We start from the raw sequence: 25,416 nt of genomic DNA on the forward strand, positions 1-25,416 counted from the left end.
TAGATCATGTGGGTCAATTAAGGTTGGGTATAAAGTTTCAAATATTTTTAATAAAGATTGGGTCATGCAGGTTAATTAGTCACTCATTGGTTTGACTAGTGACCCAATACCCACACCAGGCCAATCATCGATTTAATTTTTAAAACTATGGGTGGTGGTATGGTGGAGGAGGTGGCAATAACAGGTGTGGTGGTGGTGGTTGTGAAGGAATAAAAAGATATAGTAAAGCTTAAATAATATTTCTCTAGTGTCTCTTTTGGAAACAAAGCTTTCATTTTCTCAAAATAAATTAATTCAAATACACATTAATTATTTTTTATCAGTATTCAAAATCATATTTAATATATGAGGTTCAATAAGGATGAGGGGTTTTGTTTTCTTTGTTCTTTAATGCAATCAACATCAGACAAACCATTAGATATAAGGACTTCAAGAAAGGAAATATCCTTTTAAGATAAAGTTTTGTGTAATAAATAGGTTCCTTGTGTGATGGGAAAAAGTGGATTTGATAGCACAAAATCTTGTACAAGTGGAACATGAAAATGGTAATAAACTTTTTCTAAAAGTTTGTCTTGATGGAATTTTTTTCAAGAAATTGTGAAGTGCATGGCTAAACACAAGCTATGAATGCTTTAGTTGTCACACTGTTAAGGAAATATGGGTTACAACATTATAAGGGATTGGTTGTAGAAAATATGGCTTATGAGTGGTGATTTGGACATTATGGATGCGAAAAATGATTTCTTCATGTGAAATTTGATTTGTCAATAAATAAAGAAGGAACGACTTTTGAGGTTCTCTAGATGTTATTTGATCATTTCCTAGCGATCACAAATTTGAGTCCAAACTCTATTTTCCTGAAACGAGGGCGAAATAAACATTGTCTAGATTCATTTTCTTGGGATGAACATTTTTTTATTGATCATAGCATTAGTCGTTGGAAGCCGAACAAAGTTAATAAAATCACTCTTAAGGTAGAACGAGAGAAAGTTGCGAGAGTATGTTTTGAAATTGATCTCAACTAACTAGTGGTTAGAAAAAGTATGGCTAAATGGGCATTGATGCAATGTGGAGTATGAGGGTTTGCATGCAATTTATGCATTGTATGGTTGCTATGCTCGTTTAGATAGAAATTGTCACACCCACCCTTAAGCATGACCAATGGAGTAGCAACCATTGGCTACTTCCATAAATGATGCTAATTAAGGTAATAGTGCAATTAATGAGGAGAGAATCATGAAGTAAATTTAAAGCATGCAAACAAGAAAAATGTGGAGGGAGATATCCACCATGATTCAAAATTTGACAATATATAATGAAAAGTAGGACATCAAATATATTTGGAGCTTAAAAATTTGTTTCATTCAATATTTTCTATTTTTGAGTCCTTAACACATGTCAATTTATTTATTTTCAAGATATGTGTGACCACATGCATCAATTTATGTTAACAAGAAATAAAATGACTAAATCTTGAGAGTTGTCACATTCTCCCTTGCTCTAAACTTTAGTCTCATTTGTGTGAATAATTTGATATAAATAGTAAAAACAATACATAAGTTACTAAGGACAAATTTGTTTGATCAAGTGTGTTTAAAACCTTTAACATTGGCACCAGATCTTGTAAACTTTTAAATATATTTTAATTCCTTTCTATCATGGATGCATAACATGAACTGAGGAATGTCACTTCATCTATTGTTCAAAAGGATCGAATTTCATTTCCATCGATTTAAAACTTTTATTAGTACAAAATGCATATACTTTGGACAAATTAATATATGTTGGTGTCAATACTATAAAAACCATATTATTGGGGGTACAAGAGTTTCAATAAAACCACTATATGCACAAGATTCACATGGTTAGTAGAATGAACATTCTTTCTTATTCTTATTCATATATATTCACCACACTTTTATCATAATATAAATATATATCACAATTCTCAATCAAATCATAATAAAGATGTCTTATTGTATTTTCTCTTTTTTGTATAGCAAAAATCTACCCATGTAGATTTGTAAAGTGTCATGCAAGATTCTCAACTCATCAGAATGTCTAGTTACTCATAGAAGATATTCATGTTTTAGTTAGATCTTGTAAGAGTTTTTTTATCTCTAATATGAATTTAAAATTTATATTCATCCTCCCTTATGGTTCTTTTCTTCCCTCTTTTCACCCTATATGGATGTTGTTATTATTATAAGAAATAAGAATGACATTGTTTAAAACTATATGAAACTTTACTATATAAGAAATAAGAAACTCAAGTTACTTATATAAGTGATTTCTAATTTCTTTTCATTTTGGCAAAATTTTGCCAAGGTCTACTAGTCATTGCTATTTGTGTTGGGCTTTACACATGACAAAGAATCTATAAGATTCACATGTAATCCATTTCCATCTTACCTTTATGATACATAAATTGTGCCGATTCTTTGACAATTACTATTAGAGGTGTTTTTTTTTTTTTGCTGGAAACTTAAATTTCTTTAAAACTTTTAACATGCTATAATATTTCTTCAAACATTAATAATTGCACCACTCTACATGAATGCTTTGTTGTTCAATGTCTGCTTGGTGTTTGCCTATATTTCTCAAGTAGCATCTAAATTCCTTTGAATTACCACTTTAATATTATTTTTTTTGTTTAGGACAAATACTATATACAATCACACATCCAAATCAATGAATATAAAGATTGAGTGATCTTGGTGAGTACATTAGATTGTTTAGTTAATCTTGGAAATTCTCTGATGCCTTGTCATAGAATGGGCTTTAGGCATAAAATAAAATGGCTAAAAGATTATATAGAATGAAATTAAATATGTATTTAATAAATTATATTTTTTATTTTAATTGTATTAAAATAATATGGTTTTAGCAAAAAATATTAAAATAATATGGTGTTGACACTTGGATAATATATGTTGATTGACATCACTTAAGATTACATAAGTGCATTAATCTTTACATTTTATCATCAACAATAAGTGTGAAAGTTTATATTACTCTATTTATAGCTCTTAGATGATAGATTTAAGGAGTAGTGTAAAGTAGTTAGCTTGTGCCTATCAAATGGTGCTTTCATATGACTTATAATTCTCTCCCCCAAACCATTAACTGCCATCGACTACAACCAGTAATCATATTTCAAACACCCATTATTATTATCCAGCATATTCCATAAACCTTTGTAAATATACCTTGCTTATCCTTGAAAACACCCTCAAACATTTTTTCCTTTCACATCCTCCTCCACAACTGTCACCACAGTCTCCATTTAATGCTCATTGGAACCATTTCCTCCCACAATAGCAACCTCCATCATCCACCTAACAATAAGATTTGTTGTCATTCCCCTGTGCCTCACCACTACCAAGTATAATATACCCATGCCTTCTCACACTCTCGCAAACCTCTCCTTCACTAAACATAGATTTGCAATAATCGTTCATAATGTTTATCGAACGTGGGTCACGACAGGACAACGATAAAAAAAAAGATAGAGAGTTTTACAAAAAGGAAATTAGGGAATGGTTTATGATTTCAGAAAAAGAATTCGAGAGTCGTTTATGCACGGGGAAGGTGCTAACACCCCACACATCCTATCATGAAGACATTAGCCTTTAATCAAGCGCGCTAAAAAATAAAGTGACTTTTTAATTATTTATCTTCCCTAGAGAGCACAATTTATATTTTTTATATATTATTTATAGAAAAAGAAAGAATTTTTTTATTTTTAGAAAAGAAAGGATTTTTTGTTTTTAGTTTTTTAAATCGACAAGGGTTTGCCCTTGCTCCTACGTATCTCTCAGTGCAATAAGGAAATCAGACTTACATAGTTCTTTGCGTAAAAAACAACTTATGTGTTGGGTTGATTTTATATTTTTTGAAAGATTTATTTTAATTGAGTGAAAAAGAGTCGTTCAAGCGTTGGACCTTGAAACAACATTGAATTTTAAGAAAAAGCGGAGAGAATCGCTTTAGGCATTGGACCTTGAGGCGATCTCGACTATTGTGTAATTTTCGTTGAGGAAAAAGAGAATTGAATGATCATTTATTTGAGTATTTTTATCTTTTTTAGAAAAGATTTTGATTTGTGGTAAACTTTGTTAAGTAAAGCAAGTCAGAGACCCAACATGAAATTCACAAAATTTACTCACACGTTATTGAAACATTACCAAGAAAGTCAGAGACTTAGCATGAAGTGCACAGAATGTAAGCTCAAATACTAATGCAACATTGCAACAATAAATGAATAATTGACATAATGTTAGATGACTAATTAAATGGACGAGATGTGAACAAATAAATCGAATGAGAATGAAAAAAGATAGAATAGAAGTGAGGAGTACGCTTAGTAATTAAGGGTGCATGATTGAAACGTGGAGGAAAATAAATAAGTAATGAAAAATTTACGACACGTGATTAATTAAACTAACTAATTAATTAATGATAATAAAAAGACAATCAAATTGAAGAATTAAATAAATAATAGAAACAAATAAAAAAACTACATAAAATAAACAGTTGTTTATTGATTTACTTATTTATTATTATTATTATTGGGTTAAAGTCAAAGGGTTGACTTTAACTTAGTAAACACTGACGGAGTGCTAACATGGTGGGCCTGGTCATCAGCCTAGGTGGCCAGGTTCATACATAGGGGAAGGGGTATAACTAGAAGTATATATTTTATTTCATACTTAACATAAATGTAGTGGGCCGAAAGTGAAAGGGGGTGTAGCGTAAAAATTAGGTGTAAATAGTAGTATTTATTTATTACAAACTTTCCAAAAACATATTGGGCCCAAAATGAAATGGGGTGTATGTGAAGAAAAGTTGGTGTAACTAGTAGTATTTATTTTATTTCAGACTTTTCAAAAACAAGTTAGACCCAAAATGAAAGAGAATGTATGTGTAAAAAAAAGGAGGTGTAAATAAAGTATTTATTTTATTTGAAAAAGGGTGTATGTAGTTGTTATTTGTAGTATTATTTTATCAGACTTTTTGAAAACGGGCTAGGCCCAAATGAATGAGGGTGTATGTGTAAAAAGGGGTATTAATAGAAAACTAGGATCGCCGCTCCTGCCCATTTGAATTTGTTTTTTTATTCATTTTATTATTGGACTAGGGTTGGAACTGGATTAGAGCAACCCGACCCAACTTGCAAGTAAGGAGAAGGGTTGGAAAACCCTAGGTTTAGAAGCAACCACACGACACGAGGCAAGGGAGGCACTACCATGGAGGGTGGTGCGGGTCCTAACACCACTAGACGCAGGGCCTAGCGAAACGAGGCCGCCGCAATGAGAGCTAGTTCGACGGTGGCGACAGTGTAGGGGACAAAGCTAATAAATAAAAAAATGAAAATGTAATGAAAGAGGAAGATGATGATGAAACACTTGAATAACAAACAACGAAATGAAATATTGAGCAAGAAGGCAACAACAACAACCTATACAACCCTCGCCGGCGGCCAAGGTGCCCACCAACGAGAGAAATGAACAACACGAGCAGATAAAAAAAGGAGAGAAAGAGAAGCGAGAGAGAATAACAGAGAAAAGGAAGAACGAAGGAGAGTGGAGGAATGAGGGGTTACTTGGAGACCCCTCTCCCTTCACCGACGGTGATGCCAAATGGTGCGAGGTGGTTGGTTCCTTTTGCCTCCTCAAGATTCGTGCCTCTCTCTTCTGTGGTTAATGCACAGACCTTCCCATTTTCCCTTTTTATTACTCCCTATTTTTGTTTTCTTTAACTTAATGGGCTCTCAAAGAGATCCCATTAGGTCCCTTTGGACTCCTCTTGTTTTTTTCCCTTCATTTTATTATTGTTCTTCCTTTTTTTTGTTTTCTTATTGTTATTATTTTTTTTAAAAATGTGTCCAGACGAAATTAGGGTCTAACAACGTATCACCCACCTAATTCTCCCAAAATATACACCATTTCATCCCCAATAAATTTCATTTCCTTAATTGACAACCAATACTCGTACAACCTCAACTACAACCTTTCCGCAATCCCTAATTTTGTTTCATTCATACCCATCACTATCTTGCCATAATACCATCATTGGTCTTCCAAACACTTCAAATCATCCACACACCATAAAAAAACTCAAAGTCGTGTCACTCACCTTGTCCCTACTTTTGCCAAGCTCATTTGAACAATCAATTTTTCTACAAACCCCAACTACACTTCATTTCCCCACAACCCATTACATACCTCGCTTCTTTTCTCATCAAGCAATTGCCACCCGTTAAAGCATTTTAGATGATGTGCCAACAAGGTCACTAGTGATTGAAAAGACTTTGACGACAACAAAGAAGGTTTTGACGGAGATGAAGCTGATGGAAGAGAAGATCTTGAAGGATAACATTTAAGCTATGATGATGTCAAAGAATAATTTCTCAATGGACAACATTAGGATCATGAATGATTTGCTCAACGACCCCTTCAAGAAGATTCTACAAGTAGCCCAGCAATCCAACAACACACCTTTGTAGTTAAATTATAATTTGAATGTTATAAAGTCTCTTTTGTAAGAAAGAACAAGAAGAAAAATTTGAATGCCACAAGGTTGTGGGAAGAAGGAATTATTGAAGGTAAATATTAGCTTTACCTTCAAGTATATACTAGAGCTCTTATAATATTGTTTGTATGAATTTTTCAATTAATTTTCTAGAGTAATTGAACAATAATGAAAACTAGTGTAACAATTATATCACTCATCATTTTAGTGGTGTTATTGCACTAGTCCTGCTAAAAGCATCATTATGCTTGTAGATTTAGTTTTCTTATTTTCAATCCAATTATATGAAATTATTATTTTAATGATGTAAATATTTAAATTTAACTTGTCAATATATCATGAGAAATTTTTTTTTATCAATTTTCTTTATAAGTGGTTAGATAACTTCAAGTTTGACAAAATGTACATGGTCCTACCTTTGCATTACGAGGTATGTGGCAAATCATATATTTCATCTTTGCAACATAATCATATTTCATAAATTAAATAGTTCATATATTATAACATGTCATGATCTTTGTTTAATGAAAGAAGAAAATATATGAAATCAATAATGAAATACTCAATCTAAAGAATATTAATTTTGTCACAAAAAATAAAAATAAACTTAAATGATTTTGATCTACGAAACTTTTTTCCCATTGAATCTTGAGGGAAAAGATTGGAACCATCGACCTTGCAATTTTAAAAGATCCTGAAGTGCTAGGATCTTATTTACCAAAATGGGAAAGGGTATAAATGTAAAAAAAGGAAAAGGAAAAAAGGAGTAAAAAAATTAAAAATTTTCATCAAATCAAATGAACATCCATATATAGAAACAAAAGTTGGTTCTATATGAAATTCCTTAAAGCTTGATTGCAAGTTGGCAACTAACTTACAGTGCCCCAAGCATATTCTTAAATTTCATAAACTTTTCTTAAAAGACATAAATACTTTGAAGGCACGAAACTTTGTCTCCTTAGTTGGATTACCATGCTAGCAATGCCAAGAAGGCTAGATGCTCAGCATGCTCTATCCAACGTCTCATTATCAGGCTTGTCAACACTATTGTACTACCTAATGATATCGATAGGACTTTAAATGCTATCTCTTTATTTATTTTTTACCTTATTCCCAATAAGTCCTAAGCATTCTACTTTGGTTACATCCTTAACAATAATCAATTTACCGTTAATTGGTAAACCGGTTATGTAAAATACATCTCCTAGCCAAAATATATCTCTCTGTCACCTACTTGGAAGGTACTTTTTTTTCATATCATACAATTTAGCTAGGACCAACAACTAGCTTCTATGATGTGCTTTGTATCTCTCGTTCGAATTCAAGACATGTGCAAAGCCTAACCTAGTCAATGCCTCCTTAATGTTTGTGCTTACATTGATGCTGTAACAAAATTCTTAATCCTTCTCAAGGTATGATTTTTTGGTTGTCACCCATAATTCAAACCTAAAAATAAAAAAATATAAATGTTTTTCATTCAAATTTTAAGCTAAAACTAGAAATAAAATGATTTTTCATTTGCATCTAAGTTCAGTTTGACAATTTTAAATCATATAATTGAAAGCCTCAAAATCACAATAATAACATAGCAAACACTAAAGGTAGAATTAGTACTATTGATAAAACTAATAGCATCTTGGGAATCACTCTGAATACAAAGATAAATTCGAGTAATTATATATATATATATATGGGCGGCTAATATCTACCCTAGTTGGTGTGTATTAACAAGCTTCACCAAAATTTTAGGACAAAAATATTCCATTAAATATTTTCTGTTTTAAAAAATAAAAAAGGTATTTCTCTCACCTCTCTCTTAAGTAGCATTTAGAATTTCTCTCACCTCTCTCATGTTTTTATGAGAATGCCATGCAAGAGATGCTCGTTTGCTATTTTGTCTAAAACCGATAACATCTTGGGATCACTTTGAATACAGAGATAAACTTGAGTAGTTGTATCAAATTATATACATACAGGGGACTGCTAATATCCACCCTAGTTGGTGTGTATTAGCAAGCTCCACCAAAATTTTAGGACAAAAATATCCAATTATGTCTTCTTTCCATTAAATTTTTTAAAGCTTGTAATAGTAATTATAGCAATTGAATATTTTCTATTTTAAAAAATAGAAAAGAAACATTTCTCTCACATCTCTTAAGTAGCATTCAAGATTTCTATCACCTCTCATGTTTGTATGAGAATGCTATGCAAGGGATTCTTCTTTGCTATTTTGTCTGAAACACAAAGGAAAGAGAAAATAAAAAACTGCCCATACAAACTTAGAAGAATGAAGGAGCAAACATAGAAGTACGAATAAGAACATAGAAAAAGAAACAAGAATTGGCTTTGACAATACTACGTAAGAGTAATTAGAAAATAGGGCACCACCTGAACATGCTAGATTGGAGAACACAACAAAACAACAAAATGGTCACTTATGAAGAAAATCTGCTTATAACTTTTTTGTCAAATGGGAGCATTATCACCATATGTAGCAACTCATGTTAAGTGAGTGAGTTCTAAAACATATATACGTAAGAGAGGTGAGAGAAATATATATATTTTTTATATAAAAAGAGGAAATATTTAATTACTATAATTACTATAATGGGCATTAAATAAATAATAGAAGGAAGAGATGATTGGAAAATTTTCACAAATTTTTGTAGAGCTTGCTCATACACACTAACTAGGATGGATATTAGCAAGCACACACAACAATAGATAACAAACCAATAACAAAAACTAATTCGAATGTAAGAGGAATGTTTGGGAATCACTTTGAATATAGAGATAAACTCTACTAATTGTATCAAATTATATAAAAAGAAGAAAAAGCAATACATATGATGTGCCCTTATTTTCTCCTATTTCTTAACCCTTTTTGCACCATTTTAAATACTGATTAGTCTTAATTGTCAAATTTATTAGGCAATTTTATTATTTGGACCCATTCAGCTAATTTGATGTTTTTAATCTAATTTCAGGAATTAATGAAGCATTGAGCTTGAATCTAGAATTGGGCTTGGGCTTGAAGAGGGCAGACTAATTTATTCTACAAAATTAGATCTTATCTTATCTTATCTAGATATTATTTAGATTTGATCTCATCTAGATATTATTTCATCTAGATCTTATCTTATCTTATCTTATCTTATCTTATCTTATCTATATTTGATTTGATTTTACTTATGGGCTTGGATTTAAAATAGATTTGTAAGCTTTGGGGCTGGAAAAACTATATAACAGCACCAAGGTTCTAGTTTAGCTCTCTTTCTCTCCTCTCTCTCTTTATATCCACAATTAAAAATACAGATATTATAAATGATAATATTCATATATATATATATATATATATATATATATATATATATATATATATATATATATATATATATATATATATATAAATTTTAAAACAGAATTAAAAAAAATTGTTAATAAACCAACATTCTGGAAGAACTTCTTCAACATCCTCATTCCGGAACTACTTCCTCATGTAGTTAAAAGTTATTCCGGAAATAGCTTTTTACTGTTCATCTTCTCTAAACAACTACCCAGAAAATGCAAAAAAAAACCGATAAATGCGTACCTCTGACGAAATAGGAACTGCAACAACTAAAACAACTTCAAATACGGAACATCCGCTTCACGGGACCACCAAATCTTCAAATACGGAACAACTACTTCACGGGACTACCAGAAAAACTTTTTACGGAAAAGGATAGCAATAGCAAGAAGACGGGGATGAAGGTGAAATGAAAGTGTGTAAAACGAAAAAGCAGCGCAGTAACTTTAAAGAAAACAACCAAGGGCAAAATCGTCATTACATATACATTAAATATTATTTTATTTTTAGTTATTATTATAAAATGAAATTTATTTTTACTTCGCGTTGTTATAAAATTATAATTATTTTTTTATTATATATTAAGTTTTGTAATACAAATTAAATGTTATCATAATAAATATTTTATATTTTTTTTATAAAATATACGAATTAATTAATTTTTATGATTTAAATTATACTAAATTGTCACACAAATTATTATTTACATTTACATGCGCGTAAAGAAGGAATTACAAATATTAGTCATAATTATGTTCACTAATTATTTATGTATAATAATATTATTTATTTTATAACGTAATTTATTTATTAAAATCAAATAATTAGAAAAATATAGCATTTAAAAGAAAAGCAAACAAAATAACTTCCGGAAGAACCTTCTTCCGAAAGAAGAAGGTGGGATACGTTTCGGAAGAAGGGTCTTCCGGAAGTTTTCCGAAAGAAGGGTCTTCCGGAAGACTACCTTCTTCTTCCGGAAACAGCCTTCGCAGAAGGGCAAAATTGCCCATTCACTGTTTGCTGGGTGCACGTAGCAACTCCCTTTCCCGGATGATCATTTATATATATTGTATAGTATTTCTGATTCTCTTTCTACTCCCTGGTTTGCTAACATTGTCAATTATTTAGTTGCTTTTGTTTTTCCTCCCTTAGCATCTAAGGCCCAAAAAGATAAAATTAAAAGTGATGCTAAGCATTTTATTTGGGATGACCCCTACTTGTGGAAATTGTGTAGTGATCAGGTCATTAGACGATGCATTCCAGATCATGAGACTGACTCAGTCCTGCAGTTCTGTCATTCTTCCGCACTGGGAGGTCATCTGGGTGTTCAAAGGACAGCCCGCAAAGTGCTTGACTGCGGCTTTTATTGGCCCACCATCTTTAAAGATGCGTGGAAGATTTATAGCACTTGTGAGCAGTGTCAGAGAGCAGGAAGTGCACTTACGTGGCGGCAACAAATGCCTCAGCAACCTATGTTATTCTGTGAGGTGTTTGATGTCTGGGGTATAGATTTCATGGGCCCTTTTCCTGTATCTTTTGGCTATGTTTACATCTATGTTGTTAATAGCGGCCGTCGCGGCCGCTATCGTGGCGACGCGGTGCGGCACCCCACCGCGACGAAGGCAGGAGAAGCGGGGTGGTTCAGAGTAGCGGCCGCTAAAGCGGCGGCGCGGCGCGGGGCGGGTTCTGGACGCAAAATTTCGCGCGCGTTTGTGACGGCCGAAAATGCCCTCACTTAATGCGAGAAAGTGAGGGTATTTTTGGCTTTTTTTTTTGTATTACCTGGCCAAGGTCTCGCTCCCTCCCCGATCTGTTGTTTGGCTGGCTTGAGAAATCCTAGTCTCCATTGAAGCTGCGACTGCAACCTCGACCTGCGACTCCGACGACTCCGTCCGGTGACTCTGCACCCGGCGAAGCTACAACCCGATGAGTCATTGTCCTGCGACTGCGCTGCGCCACCACCCCTTGCTTGAGGTGAGGAAGACAACGAAAAGGATTTTTTTGGTCTTACCTTGTTGTTGGGTCTTGGCCTTTTGGGTGTCTGCGCTGTGATTTTTTGTGTGATTGTGATTTTTATTTTATATGAATTTAATTCATTTTTTTGTGAAGCATGAAGTAGTTATTAACTTATTATCCACCACCTGTCATGTGACTGCCACATATGCTAGATTCTAGAATTCTCGTAGCAACTAGCAAATTGTTGAATCAACAATAAAAAATTGAGGAACAGTCTCAGCCATAGTTGTTATCCACCTGTTGATGCATGTGTGCAAAAAATGAAAGCCAAAGAATTTAAAAAGAGTTGACTGTAGTTGTGAATAGTTTGTGTCAATTAATTTTTACCTTGTTACTTACTAATTAATTTTTACCTTGTTACTTACTAATTTTTGGCTTTGGCTGTAACTGTGAATGGTTTGTGTCAATTAGTTCACAAATTTTTTGTTGTTCAAGTAAGAACTCTAGCATTAGGGAGTGACACTATTTATTTACATAATAGAGTGCAGAATTTTAGTCGATAAAAGACATGTTAAACTTTGAGAAAAATATGGAACAAAAATCAGTTCATTTAATTTTTTATGTAATTTTTTATTTGGTTGCAGTGCTTTAGTCTCCTTACTGTGCATTAGACTTTAGTCTACTGGAATGTTGAATTCAGAGGGGTCTTCGTTGTTCAAGCCTATCGGTGATAGGGTAGATGCCTTTTGGAAATGGAACAGTTTAAAGGATAAAAATAACAGGAAGAGTGTAACCTGTGATTTTTGTCACAAAACGACTACGAGAGGAATTTCTAGAGCAAAAAGACATCAACTTCAAATAAAAGGAGATGTGGGTTCTTGTAAAAAAGTACCGGAGGATGTTAAATTAGAAATGATTGCTGCTTATGAGAAGAAAATAGCTGAAACTGCAGCATACATGGAGGCAATGCAAGAAGAAGACGAGGAAGAGGAAGATGGGATCCTAGAGATTGCACGACTTAAAAGTGGAAAAAAGCGTCCAACAACATCAAATGAAGCCTCCTTAACTGCTTCCAATAAGAGGATCACAACTAAAAAAGGCCCCATTGATTTTTTGTTCTCCAAAGCACCTGAAGAAAGTATCAAATTAGGAAAAACCATGAGACAATCAAGTGTAAATGAAACTTATAACAAGGCTGCAAGAGACAGGGCAGTTTAGTACATTGCTCATTTCTTTTTTAGGAATGGAATACCATTCAATGTTGCTAAATCAAAAAGTTTCAAGTTGATGATTGAGGCGATTGGAACCTATGGTCCTCATTTAAAGCCTCCAAGCTATCATGAATTGAGAGTTCCACTCCTTAAAAAAGAGTTGGAATACACGAAGGGCTTATTGAGGGGTCATGAGGAGGAGCGAATCAAATATGGGTGTTCAATTATGTCAGATGGTTGGACGGATAGGAAGAATAGAATTTTGATTAACTTTTTGGTAAATTGTTCGTTGGGAACACAATTTGTGAGGAGTGTGGATGCTTCTGAATACATGAAGACTGGTCAGAAGATCTTTGAGCTTTTGGATAGCTTTGTTGAGGAGATTGGAGAAAAGAATGTTATTCAAGTGGTGACGGACAATGGAAGTAATTATGTGTTGGCGGGTGAGAATTCAATCATACTTAATTAAGTTTTTTTTTGTAGTTATAACTTTTAATTGTTACACTACTCATACAAGTTTATTGATTTTGGTCTTTTTAGGTAAAATTTTACAAGTCACGAGACCAAAAATATTTTGGACTCCATGTGCTGCACATTGTCTTGACTTGATGCTAGAAGATATTGGAAAGATCCCAAAAGTAAAAAGGGTTATACAGAGAGGCATCAGGCTTGTAGGCTACATTTACAACCATACATTGGCTTTGAACACCATGAGGAAATTCACACAAAAAACTGAATTAGTGAGACATGGAGTTACAAGATTTGCTACCACTTTCTTAACTTTGCAAAGATTGCATAAGCAAAAGGCCAATCTTAGAAGGATGTTTACTTCAGATGAATGGTTGAAGTCTAAGGCAGCTAAAGAGCCCAAGGGGAAGCAAGCAACAGATGTTGTTCTTATGCCATCATTTTGGAATGATGTTGTTTATGCTTTAAAGGCAATGGGGCCTCTTGTAAGTGTGTTGAGGTTGGTGGATAATGAAAAAAAACCTGCAATAGGTTTCATTTATGAAGCAAAGGATAGGGCCAAAGAAGCAATTCAAAGAGCTTTCAATAACAATGAAGGGAAGTATAAAGATATCCTTGCAATCATTGATAAAAGATGGGATTGCCAACTTCACCACCCTTTGCATTCAACGGGTTATTATCTAAATCCAAAGTTCTTTTACACTGATCCAAACATTGACAGTGATAATGAAGTGGTGGATGGCCTCTACAAATGTATTGATAAGCTTAGTGAAGATGATGATTTTGTAGTTGAAGTTCACAAACAATTGCTAGTGTATAAAAGGGCTGGGGAGAGGTTTGGTATGACTGCAGCAACGAAAGCAAGGACTGAAATATCTCCTGGTAAGTGGAAAAATTCACTTATAAATTTGAATGATTAATTAATAATATGTGTAAATGCTAATGCATATGAATTGCATTTTACAGCTGAGTGGTGGAAATTGTATGGAGGAAAAACACCATACTTGCAAACCATTGCTATTAAAGTTCTAAGTTTGACTTGTAGCTCATCAGGATGTGAGCGTAATTGGAGTACCTTTGAGCATGTAAGTAACTAACATTCATGTTTTTTTTTAAATTATGAAACTTTAGAAGCTGAAATTGAAACTAAGTAACTAACATTCATGTTTTTTAAATTATTATAGATTCACTCAAAGAAGACAAGTAGGCTCGAGCACCAAAAGCTTCAAGATTTGGTTTATGTTAAGTATAATCAAGCTCTTCTAGATCGCTTTGAGTGTCATGATGTGATTGATCCTATTGCTTTAAATGATATTGATGATAGCAATGAGTGGTTATTGGGAGAATTGGAAGGAGATGAAGCTGGTAATGATTTGGTTTTTGATGATGATGATTTGAATTGGTTAGATGTTGCTGAGGCAACTGGGGCTGGTGAACCTTTACAAAATACAAGGAGTCAAACACATATAAACAAGGCAGCAGCTGTACTTGCACCTACAAATGAAAAAGGAAAAAAGGTGGTGGAAGTGGAAGAAGAGAATGAAGATGAGGGGGAAGAAGAGTACAATTCTAATGCTAGTGAGAGTGATGGATTTCAACAACATAATGATTTGGATCTTGAAGAGGATGAAGATTCTGATTAGTAATTTAGTATTAAGAAACTTCCATTTGTCTATTTGAATTTTAATGTCTACTTGTCTATTATTATAATTACTTTAGGCTTTATGTTAGAAGGACTAAGGCTTCCTTTATTTGCTTGACTTTCTACTAACTTTTGTTTAAGTAACTATGTATTAAGTTATCTTTCTGTTTTTGAACTTATATACATACATATTATTAATTATTTAACATATATAAAAAGACTTTACAATAGCGGTCATCCCGCTATCTGCTATCCTGCTATCCCAATTTTGGGGTCGACCGCTCCGCTCCGCTACACCGGTCTTGACAACTATGGTTTACATTCTCCATGCATTTGATTATGTTTCAAAATGGGTGGAAGCCAAGCCCACTAGAACTAATGATGCTAAGGTTATTGTAGATTTTGTCATATCTAATCTGTTTTGCAGGTTTGGAGTACCTAAAGCAATCGTTAGTGATCAAGGAACCCATTTTTGCAACAAATCAATGCATGCCTTGCTTAAAAAGTATGGGGTTGTCCATAAGGTATCCACACCATACCACCCCCAAACCAATGGACAGGTAGAAATTTCTAACAGGGAGATCAAGAGAATTTTAGAGAAGATTGTGCAACCAAGCAGGAAAGATTGGAGTACCAGGCTAGATGATGCTCTTTGGGCATATAGGACTGCCTACAAAGCACTCATAGGAATGTCTCCTTATCGGGTTGTCTTTGGAAAGGCATGTCATCTTCCAGTGGAGATTGAGCACAAAGCATACTGGGCAGTGAAGACCTGCAACTTCTCTATGGATCAAGCTGGTGAGGAAAGAAAGTTGCAACTGAGTGAGTTAGATGAGATCTGCCTAGAAGCCTACGAGAATGCCAAGTTCTATAAAGAAAAGACCAAGAAGTTCTATGATAGCATGATAATTAAGAAGGACTTCATGGTTGGGCAAAAAGTGTTATTGTATAATTCTAAGCTTGGACTCATGAGTGGTAAGTTGAGGTCTAAGTGGATTGGTCCTTTTGTTGTTACTAATGTTTTTCCTTATGGTACAGTTGAGATCAAAAGCGACTCCACAAACAAGAGCTTCAAGGTCAATGGACACCGACTTAAGCCATTCCTCACAAACCCTTCTTTAGTGGACGTAGTGGTGGAAGAGATTTCCTTACTCCACCCTACTCTTCCTCTACCATGATTTAGGGAGTTTTTCTTTCTTATCTCCTTCTTTACTTTTATTACATTTGTCCGATTCTATTTGATGGTTTAATTGCTTTTAATCTTTTAATTGTGCCACATTGAGGACAATGTGTTGTTTAAGTATAGGGGGGAGTGTGTTCTTTGGTTTTGGTTTTGTTAGTCGTGTTAAATTAGTTTAATTTTGTTAGTTTTGTTGGGTTCTAGTTTAATTTTGTTAGTTTTGTTGTGTTAAATTTGCATGTTTGTCTTTGAATTATAGGATATTTTCAAGTAATGGGTAATTGTTCTGAAAATAAAAGTCTCTTGACATTTTGTGACTTGAAATCCTTGTTTTTCCTTTACATGTCATGATAGTTTTGAAAGTGATAAGTTTACCTTTGTGAGAATTTGAGCCATCCATCATCATAATCTTTTGGTGTGTTTTGCCCCATTGATTACTTGCACAATAGCCTTGGTTTCATTCTTGTTGATGCTTCCTAATTCACATGCATATTTGGAAATGATTTAGGCAATTTCGTTCTTATAAGCTTCTAGCCAAATGGACTTACCTTGAATTAATTCCTTTGATAGCCCCTTTGAGCCTATTTTCCCCTTTCTTTGTTTTGAAGCTCATTACAAGCCTTAAGTGAAAAACCATGATATCACCTTACCCTTAAGGAATTTTGGAGTTTTCGAATTGTTTTGGGAATAAGTTGGGAATAAGTGTATGGGGGGGGGGGGGGGGAGGGGTATGTTTCATTGGAAGATATGATTTTTGGCCATGCTTAATGTTTTATTTTGGCCATGCTTGATGTATATACATATATATATTGCCTAGTTCTTTCTTTAATCTTCAATTTCGTACTGTTCAATAAAAAAAATGAAAAATGAAAAAAATCAGTTGCTACAAATTCTGCAATTTCGTACTCTTCAAAAAAAAAAAAAAAAGAAGAAGAAAAGAAGTGAAGTTGAATAAATAAGGTCTTGATATGAGAACTTGATTTAGGAGCCTTGGTTGATTTTGTTGATATTAGAGGGTTTGGGTTTACTACTTGTACTTAATTTCCACTTATTCCCCATTGCTCCTCTATTCCTTTGGAATTTAGCTACTTATTCCATATTTTTCTTCCCTACCTTGTCCTTGGCCCCATTACAACCTTTAAAGACCTTTTGATCCTCATATGCATCTGTTGTCAAGTCGTTTGTCAATTTTAGAATTTTGCCAAGTCTATGTGGTGTTTGTTTTCATGGGTGCTTCGAGAGTAAACAGTAGCCTAGACACTTGAGAGATAGAGTGTATATTTTGTGAGGCTTAATTAGTTTTCATTATTGAGCTGATTAACTATTTTGCCATGATTGGGTTGCTTGGATGATTTTCACGAATGTCTTGACTCTTTGGATCTCTTCATGTTAGATGTTACCCATTCCTTGATGTTCATTGAGAAACATGTAAATGTTTTTGTTTGTCTCTCTTTGATATCCTTGGATTTTGTTCTTTATTTCATTTTGCCTAGGAGGGCAAAAGGCTAAGTATGGGGGGTTTTGATGTGCCATTATTTTCTCCTATTTCTTAACCCTTTTTGCATCATTTTAAATACTGATTAGTCTTAATTATCAAATTTATTAGGCAGTTTTATTATTTGGGCCCATTTAGCTAATTTGATGTTTTTAATCTAATTTCAGGAATTAATGAAGCATTGGGCTTGAATCTAGAATTGGGCTTGAGCTTGAATCCAGCATAGGGCTTGGACTTGAAGAGGGCAGACTAATTTATCCTACAAAATTAGATCTTATCTTTTCTTATCTAGATATTATTTAGATTTGATCTCATCTAGATATTATTTCATCTAGATCTTATCTTATCTTATCTAGATTTGATTTGATTTTACTTATGGGCTTGGATTTAAAACAGATTTGTAAGCTTTGGGGCTGAAAAAACTATATAACAACACCAAGGTTCTAGTTTAGCTCTCTCTCTCCTCTCTCTCTTCTATTTTTCGTTTTTAGTTTTAGTCTCTCTTCTCTTTCTCTTTTATTTTCATTTTTTACAATTCCAGTTCAGACTTTTAGTTTTATCAATAAAATTTCGTTCTCTATTTGATTAATGGAAGGCTAAGTCCACAACGTTGTTTTCTCTTGAGGATCAAGCACAGTTTTCTTTGAGGTTCTATTATTACTGTTAAATTCTGTTCAGTTTTTCCTCTTCACTAATTACTCTGAATTTGTTGCTATTAATTCATGCATGCTTAGTGCTTGATTAATTGTCTCTGCGCTTAATTTATGTTCATGCTAAATGATCGTTTATGAGTAATTGGTGTGTGTGATGCTTAATCACATAATGAATGCTTTATGTTAAATTTCACTTAGTAATTTAATTGAGGGTTGGATTAAGTGGTTGAATTGATAAAGGATAAATTCTCGCAACCTAGGATAAGAGACTTGCTTGTGAATCAAGGGGAAGCAACGTATTTTAATTCTAATATTTTTCTAATTCAATTTTACTTGCTATTTAATTTACAAAAGCAAACAACCCCCCAAATTTGTTACTATTTCTTACTATCTGTTATGAACATTTGGTTTATCATTGCTCGTTGGGAAACGACCTAGGATCACTTCCTAGTACTACATTTTAATGTTTATTTGATTCGGGTACGACCTTAATCAACATAATAAACTAATAAAAAAATACGATATGGCTTCATAAGTGTCTTTCTCTTTAAAAAATAAAGAAAAAGACCTAAAATAAAAGTGTTTTGTGGATTTAACTTTAATTGAAGATTAAATAAAATATCACTGAGTCTCCAACTAAAAAGATGAAATGATTAACAAAAGCATTGATCAAAACAAAAAATATAAATAGTGGCTCGAAGCCTTGAAGAAAAACATAGAACACATAAAAGAGAGAAGAAAGCATAAACTATAACAAAAGAATGATAACTCAAATGACTCAAAAGACAAGAATGAAGAAGAAAAAATATAGAAAAATTGACCGGGATAATATGAGACGGTTATCCTTGTTTTTTGAAATGAAAGTAAGAAAATGAAAATAAGTATTGGATAGTTATTAAAAGAGAATAGTAAAAGTTTCAAAACTAGAAAAGTAAAAACTAAATAGATGATAATAAAAATAAAAATTGAAAATAAAATATACTTTGTAAAAATATTTTAAAGATACTAAATAACAAATAATTTTTATTTCATATATTAATACAGAGTAAGAAGGAGATGAGTTTGATGTGCCATCATTTTCTTCTATTTTCTAAACCCTTTTTGCACCATTTTAATTACTGATTGGTCTTAATTGTCAATTAATTAGGCAGTTTTATTATTTGGGCCCATTTAGCTAATTTGATGTTTTTAATCTAATTTCAGGAATTAATGAAACATTGGGCTTAATCCGGATTTTGGTTGTGGACTTGAAGAGGGCAAATAAAGCAGCGCTTACCTTAGTTAATTTCTAATTAGGAAATTTCACAATTTTATTTTATGTTGTTCAGTGTTTATTTTGTTTTGGGCCAGAGTATTGTAATAGGGCCCAGTGACTTTGAGTGACTCTTTTTAAATAGCAGCCTTGGGATTTGTGCAAGGCATTCTGTCATGCTATTCATTATTCAGAGCTTTGGTTTTAGGGTTTTTACGTTTTCTGCTTTGATGCTACTGTTCACGTAATGCAATTTTACGTTTTCTACTTCTAATTACAATTTCGTTCTTGCTTCTTCTTCTACTCTCATTTACGTTTCTGTTTCATTTACATTTCTGTTCATTTACGTTTCTGCTTCATGTTTCATTTGCGTTTTCTGTTTGAATCCATGGAATGCTAGATTTTCTGGTGTTGTTTCCTTTTGAGGACGAAGCCCAACTCTCTTTGAGGTTTCGCTTGTAATGTGGTTTCCTGGCAGTTTTCCCTTCACCAGTTATCCCAAATTCGTGAATATTAATCAGTGCACGCTTCGTGTTCGATTAATTGCCTCTGAGCCTAACTTGTGTTCATGCTTAATGGACGAAGGGCTAACTGGTGTATGTGGTGCCTAATCACGTATTGAAAACCCTAAGTTGATTTTCGCTTAGTAAATTGAAATAAGGTTGGATTAAGTGGTTGACTGTTAGGGACCAATTCTCCATAACCCAGGATAAGAGAATGGCTTCTGAATCAGAGGAAACAACCCGTTTTTAATATTAGTAGTTTAAAATTCCAGTTTACTTGTTCTGCTCTTTAATCACGAAACAAACAAACCCCCCCAATCGTTACTGTTACTGTGCAAGTATATTATGAACATTTGGTTTGTCATTGCTCGTTGGGAAACGACCTAGGATCACTTCCTAGTTACTGCATTTTCATGTTTATTTGATTCGGGTGCGACCTTGATCAAATAATTTTTATTTCATATATTAATACAGAGTAAGAAGGAGATGAGTTTGATGGGTTTTTTTATACCATGCTTCTAAATTTGATTTTTTTTTCAAATTGAAAATATTTTCATTAGCAAAAAACAAATAAATTACCAATATTTTTTTTATAATTTTATTTAATAAAATCCCATTTTGTTTGATAAAAATTTAGTTGTGCTAGTAATTTTAGTAATGAGTAATTCTTTTTTTAAATTTTTTTTCTTACTCTTTTAAGCAAATAAGAAAAAATATACATAACTTGACAACTGAATGAAAATTATACATGAAACTTCTAGTAAATTGCTCATTTAGAAGTCATTATTGAAATAACACTATATTTCTTGTTCATGGTCATATTGTATGGATGTTAAACTCCAACATATATTATACTACAAGGTCTAGATATGAAACTAGTTCCCGTATCCAATTTTGTAAAGGTTATTGCTAGAATATCTATATTCATCCATTTGAAGAGACATTCTACATAGGAAGTTGAATTGTAACTTGTTTTGTGTTTACTGTATTTTATGTGGTTGCATTTCAAAATTTTGGAGGAGAAGGAACTTAATTATGTTGATCAATATGGGGAGTAACAATCATGGCAATGTCGTGTAAAGTTGTGTCGTGGTTACTTGTTCTTTTTATCTCTTTCTTTTTGGTCTTCCCATACAGAAAATATTTTATAGCATGACTTGCAACTTGGCTTAGTTTTATGGAAGAAAATATTTTAATTTTTTTTTTCATTTTCATCCGTCATATTTCTCAAGCTCAAAGAGAAATAACATGTCACAAAAGAGAAAATGTAATATGAATTTGTTAATCTTGATATACAAAATTCAAAACATGAAAATTGAAAAATCAAATTTTAAAAGTTTCATTGAAAGTTTTAAATGAAATCATAGAATTTAATTAAATGAATTTTTGTGAATTTTTGTGAGTTTTAAGTTATTTTAACTAAAAGTTAAACTATGTTATAAATTATAAATGTACAATTATACAATATATGTAAGAGAATAGTCAAATATTTATTGTAATTAATCATGATTAATCATTATTAATGTACAATGTATTGTTAGCATGTTGGAAGCTTTATGCATGTCTTAATGTTTAAAAAGTTTGGACTGTTTCACTTTCTTCCTTAATTTCATAAACATCATTTATAATTTCCAGATTATTTAACATATGAAATCTTTTTAGTTCAATTATAATTGAAAAATTGTAAAGTATCTTTTTCAAGAAAGGGCAAGAAAGAAGATTTGGATATTGCAAAGTTATGAAAAAAAGCAATTGCTTATGGTAAACAACAACTTTACTTTTAAGTATCTACTAGAGTTTTATAGTATCATTTTTAAGAGTTTTCAAGTTGGTTTTTTAAACTAATTAAACATTAACGAAAATAAGTAGAACAATTATATCACTCATCATTTTAATGGTTGTTGTTGCATTGATCTTGTTAAAAGCATCATCATGCTTACGGATTTAGTTTTTTAATTTCCAATTCAATATTGTCAAATTAGTATTTTAATAATGCTAATATGTAATCATAACTTGTCAATTTATATCATGAATAAGAAAAAAGATTTTATCATTTTCTTTATAACTAGTTAGAAAGTTAAAATTTAATAAGATTTGGATGATGTCCTACCTTTGCATTGTGAGGGATGTGGTTTATCAAATATTTCATATTTACAACATAATCATATTACATGGGTGAAATAGTTTTTATATATATTATAACTTACATGATCTTTGATTAATGAAAGAAGAAAGTATGTGAAATCAATAATCAAACACCTAAACTATTCCCAGGTCACGATCATATTGTGTGAATGTTAAACTCCACCATATATTGTACCGTACAATCTAAATGCAAAGCAATTCTTGGATTTTTTTAATCATTTTTTGTATGTTTCCCAAACAATTTACAAAAGTGAGTTGGTTAGCAATATATTTACTTGTCATGGATTTTATTTGCCATGTAGGATTTAGGAGGCTCCAACCAAAATGATGCCTCCTTGTCAATGCTTGTTTTTATCTAGGAGGTGTCACCATGTAGTGTGACACCACTTTAGGTGTAGTATCAAAACAAGAGGTGTCAGTCAGAGGGTCACCTTCTAGCATAAGTGTTTTCAAGGTAGTCAATGGTGATTTCCAACGTAATGAAAAAGAGGGTGCAATTTGATTGTACCTTCATGAGGTACTAAGGTGACACTAGGGTGGATGTTACCATTAGTGTATTTGAGACACCATCTAATGTTGTGCTTTGTCTATAAGATGCGGTGAAATGAGGAAAGTGTTGTCATTAAAGTTGCAAAGAGATTTTTTATGTTGAGCGTATTCTTGAGGTGCTTTGTTTGTGCTATTGAAGAGGTTTGTTTTTTGTGTTATTGAGGATGTTGATAACGATGTGGTGTGGTAGTGTTGTTGCTTTCATCTTACAATATAAGTCTTGTTATTTTTTTTTGTATATATTCTTCAATTTATTCAGTTATTTTTTTACAGGTGTTAGTCCCTTATAAAAAAAAATACAGTTGTATAAAGATTAAATTTAATAAAAATTTAATGATGTGATTTCCTTACTTTGTAGAAAAAAAATATAGTTGTAGACAAAAATTTAATATAAAATTATGTTGCCATTTTGTTACTTTGTAGAAAAAAATTAAAAGAATTTGTTTGCCATAATTTATGCATTTAAGCGGAAATTTTTGTGATGTATTTCTTATTAAGTTACATGATTATTAAATTGTATAATAATTGTTTATAATCTAAATTCTTTTTGTATATTTCATTACATATGTAATATATAATAAATATCAATTACAAATATCTTTTGATGAGATTTTGGGGTTTAATTTAATTTATATAATGGCGAAATTTATAGTTATACATCTCGATCCACATAACTTGTCACTCCTATAAATGCAGGTCATGCATGTGGTAGAAGTTGTCTAGAACAATAGAGTAGATCATGTTTTACAATTTAGGTAAGTCCAATACCAACAAGGTCAAGGTCAACATCAACAACATGAACCAATAGTAGTTCAGATTAAAATCAACAAATTATTGGAACAAGCTAATTTTCTTGGCGTTGCACAAATCCCATTAACTTCATTTCTCTCTCGTGAATTCCATTGTTTGTGTAACTAATTTAGTGTCATTTTGTTCACAACACTTTAGTATTTTACAATGAGTTATGTAATCGCTTTTATTTATTAAAATGGTAAAAAAATATGTAGTGCTAGAGGAAATTACATTTGAGGGATCTAAAAGAAGAATTGAGATTAATCCAAATATTAGTTACAAAAACTTAAAAACAAAAAGATTTACAAAAATCTTGACTTTTCTAATAATCAAATAATTAGTAAGTTTACATGTAGATTCCTTACTACTACAAATCCCTCTAGTTGTGATGCACTTGAAGTCTGTGATGATGAAGATGTTCAATGTATGATAAGTGTTTTTCAGTCGTATGCTTTTACAACTAGAATTAAGCTTTACGTCGACATTGATCAAGGTGATAGCTTGTTAATCCCGGCTGGCAAGGTGAATTGGTCAAGTTGTTCCACAACACTTACTAATAACATTATTTTTTCACATGTTGGCACTAATATATACTAACACTTTACTAATGCAAAGTTTGTCACAAATTTAAGGCATGATTATGATTGTCAAGATGATGTTCATGGTGACCATGATGACTTTGACTATGATAATGTAGATGAGGATGTGGAGATTCCAGAAGAAAAATCATTTAACTCAGAAGATGAGGGTGTCAACCTCATTAATCAACAAGGACATGGTATACAATATTAGTAGTTTACATAATTTCAAATTAATCAACTACAACTAATTACACATAATTTTTTTTTGTCTTAATAGGTCAAACATAACAACCACTTTTGGATTCATCTTCACATTTTTTTCAACATGAATTGGGATCATCTTGACCAAGAAATGGATTTTCCTGAATTGGATGTACCTGGTTCATGAAAGATTGGCCAAGATTTGTATAAAAGGGATACATTTTCATTCAAAATAAGATGTCCACAATCTTGTAGTGTCTTAGTGAATGTGCATCAAAGATCCAAGATTGTTGAATGTAGGATAACGACAGTTGAATTAAAATGTCCAAGAAGTGAAGATAGATGTTTCTGGAGAATGAGAGTTTGGTTGTCCTACAAGACTGACAAATTGGCAATAAACGAATACGGTGGTCCACATCTATGTGTCAACATAAATTTAACACAAGATCATACCAACTTGACATTTCAACTCATCAGCAATAACATTTTCTATATAATATAATTTTTGTATTCGTAGTAATCTTGGACCGTTTTCTTACTGTAATTTTTTTTGGTGTAGCCATGATTGAAACTGACCCATCTATGTCCATATCCATTCTTCAAGAACAGATTTTAGTGAAAAATCTATTATAAAATCGTATCGTAAAGCATGAAAAGTTAAATAGATTATTTTAGCAAGGGTTTACGATGATTAGAAAGAATCATATAATCTATTAAATAAGTGGTTGGAGTGAATATGAAAATATCTAGGATCCGTTTATGAAATTGAAACCATCAATTTTTGGTATAAAGATGTACTTCACACACAATTTTGGTAGTTTAAACATATTTTTTGGTCGTTTAAGTCTGTTATTGACGCCTTCAACTCGTGCAAGCTGATAATTCAAATTGGTGGCACATTATTG

General features: G+C 32.3%; 1 protein-coding gene across 1 annotated transcript; it reads left to right on the plus strand.

Moving 5' to 3' along the window:
- Positions 1 to 13,126: 13,126 nt before the first annotated feature.
- LOC102666465 (uncharacterized) lies at positions 13,127 to 24,521 on the plus strand. Its single transcript, XM_006584145.4, has 6 exons — positions 13,127 to 13,493; positions 13,591 to 14,400; positions 14,485 to 14,603; positions 14,703 to 15,002; positions 24,174 to 24,251; positions 24,345 to 24,521. The coding sequence occupies exons 1-6, from the start codon at positions 13,127 to 13,129 to the stop codon at positions 24,519 to 24,521; spliced, it is 1,851 nt and encodes a 616-aa protein (XP_006584208.1).
- The last annotated feature ends 895 nt before the right edge of the window (positions 24,522 to 25,416 follow it).

This window comes from Glycine max, chromosome 7 (genome assembly GCF_000004515.6).
Source record: "Glycine max cultivar Williams 82 chromosome 7, Glycine_max_v4.0, whole genome shotgun sequence".
NCBI classification, from domain to species: Eukaryota; Viridiplantae; Streptophyta; class Magnoliopsida; order Fabales; family Fabaceae; genus Glycine; species Glycine max.

Coding starts and splice junctions, on each gene's coding strand:
- LOC102666465 (XM_006584145.4), top strand. CDS start 13,127: ATGATTGAGGCGATTGGAACCTATGGTCCTCATTTAAAGCCTCCAAGC. Junction 14,604..14,702: donor ATTGGAGTACCTTTGAGCAT/GTAAGTAACTAA, acceptor AAATTATTATAG/ATTCACTCAAAGAAGACAAG. Junction 24,252..24,344: donor TGTTAATCCCGGCTGGCAAG/GTGAATTGGTCA, acceptor ACTAATGCAAAG/TTTGTCACAAATTTAAGGCA.